The sequence below is a fragment of the Passer domesticus genome, chromosome 34 (genome assembly GCF_036417665.1).
Source record: "Passer domesticus isolate bPasDom1 chromosome 34, bPasDom1.hap1, whole genome shotgun sequence".
In the NCBI taxonomy this organism is placed as follows: Eukaryota; Metazoa; Chordata; class Aves; order Passeriformes; family Passeridae; genus Passer; species Passer domesticus.
Genome location: NC_087507.1, coordinates 1454496 through 1465315, shown reverse-complemented (window position 1 = coordinate 1465315; position 10820 = coordinate 1454496). Strand labels below are relative to the sequence as shown.

General features: G+C 60.1%; 1 protein-coding gene across 1 annotated transcript; it reads right to left on the bottom strand.

Annotated features, from left to right (window-relative positions):
• Nucleotides 1-881: 881 nt before the first annotated feature.
• Nucleotides 882-9027, bottom strand: CDC37 (cell division cycle 37, HSP90 cochaperone). The gene is made up of 8 exons (XM_064402062.1): nucleotides 8874-9027; nucleotides 5643-5924; nucleotides 5444-5549; nucleotides 4330-4445; nucleotides 3750-3872; nucleotides 2533-2715; nucleotides 2012-2083; nucleotides 882-1128 (listed from the first exon to the last, which is right to left on the bottom strand). Exons 1-8 carry the CDS (start codon nucleotides 8973-8975, stop codon nucleotides 1009-1011), a joined length of 1104 nt encoding a protein of 367 aa, XP_064258132.1. The 5' UTR covers nucleotides 8976-9027; the 3' UTR covers nucleotides 882-1008.
• Between the last annotated feature and the right edge of the window lie 1793 nt (nucleotides 9028-10820).

Sequence of the window (10820 nt, the reverse complement as noted above, 5' to 3'; positions counted from 1 at the left end):
GGCGGGGTTATACCGAAAGGGAGGCGCGAGGGGGAAGGGGGCGTGGCCGAGCCCGTTCAGTGGGCGTGGCCGAACCTTTTGGGGGCGGGGCCTGAGGGAACAGCTGGATCCGAATGGGAACAGCTGGAAATGAACTGGGAACAGCTGGAAATGAACTGGGAACAGCTGGATCCGAACTGGGAACAGCTGGATCTGAGAGGGAACAGCTGGATCTGAACTGGGAACAGCTGGATCTGAGAGGGAACAGCTGGATCCGAACTGGGAACAGCTGGATCTGAGTGGGAACAGCTGGATCTGAGAGGGAACAGCTGGATCTGAACGGGAACAGCTGGATCTGAGTGGGAAGAGCTGGATCCAAATGGGAACAGCTGGATCTGAGTGGGAACAGCTGGATCTGAGTGGGAACAGCTGGATCCGGACTGGGGGTGTGGCAGGGGCACAGCTGGGGGGGCACAGCTGGATCCAAACCCTCGGGCACAGCTGGACTGGGAGCCCCCAGACCCCCGGGAGGGGCTGGCAGGATGGGGGGATGGGGGGGGGTCACAGCCCCCTGCCCCGCCCAGGGCGCCTCCAGCCCATCCCTGCCCCCAACCAGACCCCCCGAACTGCCCCCAGCCCCCCCAAACGCCCCCAGCCCCCACAAAGTGCCCCCCGACCCCCAGCCCCCCCAAATCCCCCAGACCCAGCTCAGCTTTCCAATCTCTTTATTCTCCGCTCTGGCACCGCGGCTCCGCCCCCCCCCGCACCCCAAACCCACCCGGGGGGGGCTGGGGGGGTCCCAAACCTCCCAAAATCCTTCCCCAAAGTCTCTACGGCGTGAAAAGCGCTGGGGGGGGTGGGGGGGGCGTGAGGGGAGCGGGGAGGGGGCTGCGAGTGTGGGGGGGGGGGGGTTGGGGCCGACCCCTCCCCTCCTGCTTCTGCTTTTCCGACAGGGAGCGAGTTGTTTTCGTGGGGTGTTTTTTTTTTTTTGCGGGTTTTTTTTGACCTTTTCTGCCCTTTTTTGGCCCCTCAGGCCTTGGGCTGCTCCTGGGCGCCGCTGTCCCCCTGCGGCTGCTCCCCAGCCCCGTCCTTGGCGTTGGGCACCCAGAGCCCCGAGTCGATGCAGCGCTGCATGTGGTACTTGGCCTCCTGGAAAGGGGGTTGGGGGGGCTCTGAGGGGACTGGGGGGGCTCTGAGGGGTTTGGGGGGGTTCTGAGGGGTTTGGGGGCTCCCAGTAATGGGATCGGGGGTGTCCCGAGGGGTTTGGGGGGGTTCTGAAGAGTCTGGGGGTGTCCTGAGGAGTTTGGGGGCTCCCCTTGAGGGGTTTGGGGGGGTTCTGAGGGGTTTGGGGGCTCCCACTAATGGGACTGGGGGTGTCCTGAGGGGTTTGGGGGTGTCCTGAGGGGTCTGGGGGCTCCCCTTGAGGGGTTTGGGGGGGTTCTGAGGGGTTTGGGGGCTCCCACTAATGGGACTGGGGGTGTCCTGAGGGGTTTGGGGGCTCCCACTAATGGGACTGGGGGTGTCCCGAGGGGTTTGGGGGCTCCCCTTGAGGGGTTTGGGGGTGTCCTGAGGGGTTTGGGGGCTCCCACTAATGAGATTGGGGGTGTCCCGAGGGGTCTGGGGGCTCCCCTTGAGGGGTTTGGGGGTGTCCCAAGGGGATTGGGGACACTCCTGAGGGATTTGGGGGTGTCCTGAGGGGTTTGGGGGTGTCCCAAGGGGATTGGGGGTGTCCTGAGGGGTTTCGGGGCTCCCCCCAAGGGGATTTGGGACCCCCCGCCCCCCCCAGGGTTTTGGAACCCCCTGAGAGATTTGGGACCCCCCCCTGCAGTTTGGGGCCCCCCCATTATTTTGGGACCCTCCCAGGGGTTTGGGGCCCCCCCGGAGATTTGGGACCCCCCTCCAGGGGTTTGGGACCCCCCAGCAGTTTCGGCACCCCCCCAGGGTTTGGGGCCCCCTGAGGGTTTTGGGCCCCCCAGTATTTGGGGCCCCCCCAGTATTTGGGGCCCCCCAGCAGTTCTGGGGCTGCACTCACGGTCGGGTCCATCTTGCTGATGGTTTCCTGCAGCAGCTGCACGTCCTTGACATCGAAACATTTCTGCAGCTCCTGGGAACGGGGGTCAGCGGCACTGGGGGCACTGGGGGCACTGGGAATGGGGCTGGGGGGACTGGGAGGGACTGGGGGGCACTGGGAATGGGGCTGGGGGGGACTGGGATCAAACTGGGATGGACTGGGGGGGACTGGGAGCCATTGATCCCAAGGAAAACCCCAAAACCTCGAACCAACCAGAACTGGGGGATTGAGCCTCAGAACCAGACCCGTACTGGGACTGACTGGGACCGGCCCAGTCCCACCAGGAACCCCGAACCCACAACACCCAAAACCCCGGGATTCACCCCAAAACCCCCTCAGAGCAGGGAAATACGCCTGGAACCCCAAAAACCCCAAAAAAACACCGAAAACCTTGGGATTCACCCCAAAACCCTCCCAGGGCAGGGAAACACCTGCGGGACCCCCCAAAAGACCCCAGCCCGGGGGTCCCAGCCCCAACTCACGGCGGGCAGGGACTCGTAGACGTCGACGGGGTCGAGGCCGCCGGGCCCCAGGCGCTTCTGGCGCTCCTCCTCCTCGTACTCGCGCAGCGCCTTCTCCAGGCGCGCCCGCGCCCGGCCCCGCACGCGCTCCTTGAACGCCTCCAGCTCCTCCGTGAAACCCTCCAGGTACTGCTGGTCTGCGGTCTGGGGGACGGGGGAACGGGGGGAACGGGGGAAAGGGGGGTCAGGGGGGTGCACCCCAAAGCCAGCGCGAATCGACCTCAGATTCAGCGTGAATCGACCTCAGATTCAGGCTGAATTTGCCCTGAATCCTGCTCGAATTCAGCCCAAATCAACCCCAAATCCATCCTGAATTCACCCTGAATTCACCTCGAATTCAGCCCAAATGGACCCCAAATCCAGCCCAAATTCACCCTGAATTCACCCCAAATCCAGCCCAAATTCACCCTGAATTCAGCCCAAATCAACCCCAAACCCATCCTGAATTCACCCTGAATTCACCTCGAATCCAGCCCAAATTCACACCAAATCCAGCCCAAATTCACGCTGAATTCACCCCAAATCCAGCCCAAATTCACCCTGAATTCACCCCAAATCAATCCCAAATTCATGCTGAATTCACCCTGAATTCACCCCAAATCCAGCCCAAATTCACCCTGAATTCACCCCAAATCAACGCCAAATCCATCCTGAATTCACCCTGAATTCACCTCGAATCCAGCCCAAATTCACACCAAATCCAGCCCAAATTCACCCTGAATTCACCCCAAATCAATCCCAAATTCACCCTGAATTCACCCCAAATCAACGCCGAATCCAGCCTGAATTCACCCTGAATCCAGCTCAAATTGACCCCAAATTCACCTCAAATCCATGCCAACCTGACCCCAAATTCACCTCAAATCCAGCCCAAATACACCCTGAATCACCCCGAATCCAGCCCAAATCTACCTCAAATCCAGCCCAAATTCACCCAGAATCCATCCCGAATTCACCCTCAATTCACCCCGAATCCAGCCCTAATTGACCCCAAATCCAGCCCAAATCTACCCTAAATTCACCCCAAATTCACCTCAAATCCAGCCCAATTCCACCCCCTGAGCCCCCTTTTCCACCCCCTCCCTTGGTCAAACCTCACAAAAGGGAAAAAAATTTTGAGGCAAAACCCGCGGAAATTGGGGAGCACTGGGCCCCGGGAGGGATTTTGGGGATTTTACCTTGATTTTGGTGAAAAACTGCCGGAAGCAAGCGCGGGGATCCACCTTGAGGCTCTTGGCCAGCTCCAGGATGAACTGCATGACGATGGTCTGGTGGGCCACCTGCTCCATCAGCGCGTGTTTCTGGGGAAAGAAGGGCTCAAGACCCCAAAATCTCCCAAATCCCCACGCCACCCAACCCCTTCTGGGTGGGGGAAGAGGGGATTGGGGTCAGGGAACCCCTGCAGGGCTGGGCTGGCGTGCCAAGGGCTTTAGGGTGAGGCTGGGGTGGGTTTGGGGGTCTTTAGGAGGTTTTTGATCCCAAATTAATCCCAAATTCCCTGATTTTGGGGGTTCCTTGTCCCAGGAAAACCCTGGAGCTGCAGGAGAGGGGGCTGGGGGTGAACCCCTCACCCAAAAAAAGGGGTGGGTGCCTTTGAAGGACGATTTTAAGGATCTGTCCCCACCTCTCCTGCTCTACATCTCCCAAAATCCCTTTTTTTTTTGGCAGGAAAAACGGGATAAAACCCAAATAAGTGAGAAGGAGGCAGCTGGAGCCTGGAAAAGGGGGATTTCACCCCGATTCCAGCGCTGCCCTCACCTCCTCCACCTCCAGGTCGATGCACCAGATGACCAGGTAGTTGGCTGTCTCCTCGCACACCAGGTGAGGGTTGTCTGACAGGTACTTCTGGCTGTCGTCCCAGCGCCGCAGCATGCCTGGGCGGGCAACGGGGACCCCTCCTCAGCGGGGTCAGGGCCGGAGCCCCCAGGAACCCTGAGCCCCCAGGAACCCTGAGCCCCCAGGAACCCTGAGCCCCCAGGGGCAGTGCCTGAACCCCCCCTGGAACAGAGCCTGAGCCCCCAGGAACCCTGAACCCCCAGGGGCAGTGCCTGAGCCCCCAGGAACCCTGAACCCCCCAAAATAAACCCTGAACCCCCCAGGGACAGACCCTGAAGCCCCCAGGGACAGTGCCTGAACCCCTAGAAACCCTGAACCCCCCCAAAACAAACCCTGAACCCCCTAAAAAAAACCCTGAACCCCCCAGAAAAATCCCTGAACCCCCCAAAACAAACCCTGAACCCCCAAAACAGATCCTGAACCCCCTCAGGAACCCTGAACCCCCCAGGGACAGAGCCTGAACCCCCCAGGGAGAGTCCCTGCACGCCCCAAAACAAACCCTGAACCCCCCAAAACAAACCCTGAACTGCCCCTGGAACAGAGCCTGAACTCACCCTGAACTCCCAAAATAAACCCTGAACCCCCAGGGACAGAGCCTGGACCCCCCAAAACAAACCCTGAACCCCCAAAAACAAACCCTGAACCCCCAGGGACAGCCTGGGCTGAGGGCGAGCGCCCCACTCCCCCTAAACTCTGCTTCAGCAGGGAAAAAAATGGGAAAAACCACAGAAAATCCTGGATCTTCCAGCAAAGTGAGAGGATTCCGGGCTGCTCCCAGCACAGGGGGGGTTCCCAGGCTTGGGGAACCCCAAAAGCTGCTCCCAGCACAGGGCTGGAGCTCCCCAGCTTTGAGAACCCCAAAAAGCTGCTCCCTGCACTGAGGGGGTTCCCAAACCTAGAGAACCCCAAAAACTGCTCCCAGCACTGGGGGGTGTTCCCAGGCTTGGGGAACCCCAAAAGCTGCTCCCAGCACAGGGCTGGGGCTCCCCAGCTCGGGGAACCCCACAAGCTGCTCCCTGACCCCCCAAACCCTCACCGAAGTGTTTGATCTGCTTCTCGTATCTCTCCACGAAGGTTTTGTGCTTCTTCTCCTTCTGCTCCTCCGTCTCCTCCTTCTCCTCAGGCTTCACATTGAAAACACTCTGGGGACCCCAGGGAGCACAGGGGATGATTTTGGGGGTCCCTCACAGCTTTGGGGTCGGTTCTGGGGGGTTCCCCCCCTCCCCAGAGCCCACCTTGCTGAAGCCATCCTTGCTGAGCGTGTCCACGTTCCAGGGCATGTTCTTCTCCTTCTTCCTGAGCTCCTCCAGCTTGGCCTCCCAGCCCCGCTCCTCGGCGCGCAGCTGCTGCGCCTCGGCCTGCAGCCGCTGCAGCTCGGCGCGCGCGCCCTGCGCCTCGGCCGGCTCCAGCTCCCGCAGCCGCCCGTGGCACTCGGCCAGCCGGCGCCGGCACTCGCGGCAGCCGCGCTCCAGCTCCTCCTTCTCCCGCTGGAACTGCTCCATGCGCTCCACGCGGGCCTGGGGCGGCACAGCCGGGGGTGGGGGGCTTGGGGAGGGGGCTCTGGGGGGGTCTGGGGTGTCACTGTCCCTTCCTGGGGTCTGGGACTGCTCCACACGGGCCTGGGGCACAGCCGGGGGTGGGGGGCTTGGGGAGGGGGCACTGGGGGGCACTGGGGTGTCACTGTCCCTTCCTGGGGTCTGGGACTGCTCCATGCGCTCCACGCGGGCCTGGGGCGGCACAGCCGGGGGTGGGGGGCTTGGGGAGGGGGCTCTGGGGGGGTCTGGGGGGAGCCCTGGGGTGTCACTGTCCCTTCCTGGGGTCTGGGACTGCTCCACACGGGCCTGGGGCAGCACAGCCAGGGGGTGGGGGCTTGGGGAGGGGGCACTGGGGGGCACTGGGGGGTCTGGGGTGTCACTGTCCCTTCCTGGGGTGTCACTGTCCCTTCCTGGGGGTCTGGGGGCTCAGGAACTGCTCCATGCGCTCCACGCGGGCCTGGGGCACAGCCGGGGGGTGGGGGGCTTGGGGAGGGGGCTCTGGGGGGGTCTGGGGGGCTGAGACCCCTGGGGGGGAGCCCTGGGGTGTCACTGTCCCTTCCTGGGGTGTCACTGTCCCTTGATGGGGGTCTGGGGGCTCGGGAACTGCTCCATGCGGGCCTGGGGCAGCACAGCTGGGGGTGGGGGGCTTGGGGAGGGGGCTCTGGGGGGGTCTGGGGGGAGCCCTGGGGTGTCACTGTCCCTTCCTGGGGGGCTGAGACCCCTGGGGTGTCACTGTCCCCTCCTGGGGGGCTGGGGTCTCTGGAACTGCTCCACGCGGGCCTGGGGCGGCACAGCCGGGGGTGGGGGCTTGGGGAGGGGGCACTGAGGGGGTCTGGGGTGTCACTGTCCCCTCCTGGGGTGTCACTGTCCCCTCCTGGGGTGTCACTGTCCCTTCCTGGGGGGCTGGGGTCTCTGGAACTGCTCCATGCGGGCCTGGGGCAGCACAGCCAGGGGGTGGGGGGCTTGGGGAGGGGGCACTGAGGGGCACTGGGGTGTCACTGTCCCTTCCTGGGGTGTCACTGTCCCCTCCTGGGGTGTCACTGTCCCTTCCTGGGGGGCTGAGACCCCCGGGTGCTCCCCAAGGGAAGGAGCAGCCCCTGGATGGGGCAGGGATGGGGACAGAGAATGGGGTGAACTGGGACTGGGGACTGGTAGAACTGGGCACAACTGGGCACAGGGATGGGATGAACTGGGATGGGGGGAGTGGGATTGGGGACTGGGACTGGGTGAACTGGGACTGGAGACTGGGAATGGGATGAACTGGGATGGGGACTGGGAATGGGGGACTGGGAATGGGGTGAACTGGAACTGGGCACTGGGACTGGGTGAACTGGGCACAACTGGGCACAGGAATGGGATGAACTGGGATGGGGGGAGTGGGATTGGGGACACAGGGATTGGGGTGAACTGGGATTGGGGACTGGGAATGGGATGAACTGGGCACAGGGATGGGATTAACTGGGATGAGGGACACAGAGACTGCGGTCAACTGGGACTGGGTGAACTGGGACTGGGGTGAACTGGGACTGGGGTGAACTGGGACTGGGGTGAACTGGGACTGGGTGAACTGGGACTGGGTGAACTGGGACTGGGTGAACTGGGACTGGGTGAACTGGGACTGGGTGAACTGGGACTGGGGTGAACTGGGACAGGGTGAACTGGGACTGGGTGAACTGGGACTGGGGTGAACTGGGACTGGGGTGAACTGGGACTGGGTGAACTGGGACTGGGTGAACTGGGATTGGGATGAACTGGGACTGAACTGGGACTGGGTGAACTGGAACTGGGTGAACTGGGACTGGGGTGAACTGGGACTGGGGTGAACTGGGACTGGGTGAACTGGGACTGGGTGAACTGGGACTGGGTGAGCTGGGACTGGGTGAACTGGGACTGGGGTGAACTGGGACTGGGGTGAACTGGGACTGGGGTGAACTGGGACTGGGTGAACTGGGACTGGGTGAACTGGGACTGGGGTGAACTGGGACTGGGGTGAACTGGGACTGGGTGAACTGGGACTGGGTGAACTGGGACTGGGTGAACTGGGACTGGGGTGAACTGGGACTGGGTGAACTGGGACTGGGTGAACTGGGACTGGGTGAACTGGGACTGGGTGAACTGGGACTGGGGTGAACTGGGACTGGGTGAACTGGGACTGGGTGAACTGGGACTAGGTGAACTGGGACTGGGTGAACTGGGATTGGGGTGAACTGGGATTGGGTGAACTGGGACTGGGTGAACTGGGACTGGGTGAACTGGGACTGGGTGAACTGGGACTGGGGTGAACTGGGACTGGGTGAACTGGGACTGGGTGAACTGGGACTGGGGTGAACTGGGACTGGGGTGAACTGGGACTGGGTGAACTGGGAATGGGATGAACTGGGACTGGGTGAACTGGGACTGAACTGGGACTGGGTGAACTGGGATTGGGATGAACTGGGACTGAACTGGGACTGGGGTGAACTGGGACTGGGACTGAACTGGGACTGAACTGGGACTGGGGTGAACTGGGACTGGGTGAACTGGGACTGGGTGAACTGGGACTGGGTGAACTGGGACTGGGTGAACTGGGACTGGGTGAACTGGGATTGGGATGAACTGGGACTGAACTGGGAATGGGTGAACTGGGACTGGGTGAACTGGGACTGGGTGAACTGGGACTGGGGTGAACTGGGACTGGGTGAACTGGGACTGGGTGAACCGGCACAGGAGCGGGGTCCCGGGCCGGGGCTCCAGGGACGATCCCACGGGAACTCGGGGAGCCCCCCGCCCCTGGGGGTGCCTGGAGCCGGGAACAGACCCCCCAAACACAGAGACCCCCCCTCACGAACCGCCCCCGTTCCCGTTCCCGTCCCCCCGGGGTCCCGGGCGCGGTCGCCATGGGAACGGGCCCCCCCCCGCGGGAGCGCGCGCCGCGGGCCGGCCCAGCCGCACCTGGTGCCGCCATCGGAAGAGGCTGGCGGTGTCGATGTTGGGGTGAGTCTCGTCCTCGTCGTCCGAGACCTCGATGTGGTCCCACACGCTGTAATCCACCATGGCCGCCACCCTCCGCCGCCGCTTCCGCCCGCGCCTGACGCGCTTCCGCCCGCGCCTGACGCGCTTCCGGCGCCGCGCCCGCCCTCCGCCGAGCCTGCGCGGCGCGCGCGGGAAGCCGCGCCCGGCTCAAAGATGGCGGCGGATTTAAAGAGACAGGAGCGCCCTGGGGTTTTAAATCTGAGAAACGCCGCGTTTTACCCGCGGGTTTAAGGGAGATAATCAAATGATAGAGCCTTTAAAACTATTTTAATGGTTTGAATTGAAGGAAAAAGCCTGGCTCTTCCATGATTTGAAGAGGTTTAATTGACTGGGAATCACTGCTTTGTGTTATTTTAGGGATTTAGGGGAGGGCAAATACAACTTTTTCCTTGTTTAACTGGTTAAATTGAGGAGGAATCTCTGTTTTCTGTCGTTTTTAAGGGTTTACATTGAAAGGAGGCTCTTTATGGGCTGTTTTAAGACTTCCATCAATAGGAGCCCTCTGTTTTAAGGGACTTTATGGGGGAAATGGTGTCAAAAAGGCCCAAAACTGGTGTTTCTTGAGGCAAAACCTGTAAAGGGAGGAGGAAGCCTCTTGGGTGGGTTAAATTGAGGGGAATTCCATAAAAAAATTTAAATTGAGGCAGGATCCTACATTTAAAGGATTTAAAATGAGGGAAACTCCACGTTTTTCACCATTTTTATGTTTTATCTTGGGAGGACACCCACTTTATCCGTCATTTTAGGGCTCTAAACATAGAGAGAACCCCTTTTTCCATTTTTAAGGCTTAAATTGGGTGGCCAAAACCCTCTTCACATAGTTTTAAAGGGTTTAACTAGAGGGGTTCCCTTAATTATGAGGGGGAAAATGGCGGGAAACGTGAGGGGAGAAAATGGCGGAAACGTGAGGGGAGAAAATGGCGGGAAACGTGAGGGGAGAAAATGGCGGGAAACGTGAGGGGAGAAAATGGCGGAAATGTGAGGGGAGAAAATGGCGGAAATGTGAGGGGAGAAAAGGGTGGGAAACATGAGGGGAAAAGGGGGAAATGTGAAGGGAAAAGGAGAGAAATGTGAGGGGAAGAAGAGACAGGAATGTAAGGGGGAAAAGAGAGAGAAATGTGAGGGGGAAAAGGGCAGGAAATGTGAAGGGAAAATAGTGGGAAACATGAGGGGGAAAAGGTGAGAAATTTAAGGGAAAAAAGAGAGAAATGTGAGGGGAAAAAGTGAGAAATGTGAGGGGAAAAGGTGGGAAATGTGAGGGGGAAAGGTGGGAAATGTGAGGGGAAAGGAGAGAGAAATGTGAGGGGAAAAGGGGGAAAATGTGAGGGGAAAGGAGAGAGAAATGTGAGGGTAAAAAGAGAGAAATGTGAGGGGAAAAGGAGAGAAATGTGAGGGGAAAAGGGGGGAAATGTGAGGGGAGAAAATGGCGGGAAATGCAAGGGGGAAAAAAGTGAGAAATGTGAGAGGAAAAAAGGGAGAAATGTGAGGGAGGAAAAGGGGGAAATGTGAGGGAAAAGAGTGAGAAATGTGAAGGGGAAAAGTGTGTGAAACATGAGGAGAAAAAGAGAGGGAAATGTGAGGGGGGAAAAGGGGGGAAATGTGAGAGGAAAAAGGTGGGAAATGTGAGGGGGAAATAGTGGGAAACATGAGGGGGAAAAAGTGAGAAATGTGAGGTGGAAAAAGTGAGAAATGTGAGGAGGAAAAAGAGAAAGAAATGTGAGGGGAAAACGTGGGAAATGTGAGGGGAAGAGGTGAAAAACGAGGGGAAAAAAGAGAGAAATGTGAGGGGAAAAAAGTGAGAAATGTGAGGGGGGAAAAAGGGTGAGAAACGTGAGGGGGAAATAGTGAAAACCATGAGGGAAAAAG

What these genes read in the sequence shown, in the direction of transcription:
- CDC37 (XM_064402062.1), bottom strand. Translation starts at nt 8,975, where the DNA reads ATGGTGGATTACAGCGTGTGGGACCACATCGAGGTCTCGGACGACGAG. An exon ending in TCTTCCGATGGCGGCACCAG is followed by an intron (nt 5,925 to 8,873) that starts GTGCGGCTGGGC and finishes GTGCCGCCCCAG; the next exon opens with GCCCGCGTGGAGCGCATGGA. An exon ending in GCAAGGATGGCTTCAGCAAG is followed by an intron (nt 5,550 to 5,642) that starts GTGGGCTCTGGG and finishes TGGGGTCCCCAG; the next exon opens with AGTGTTTTCAATGTGAAGCC.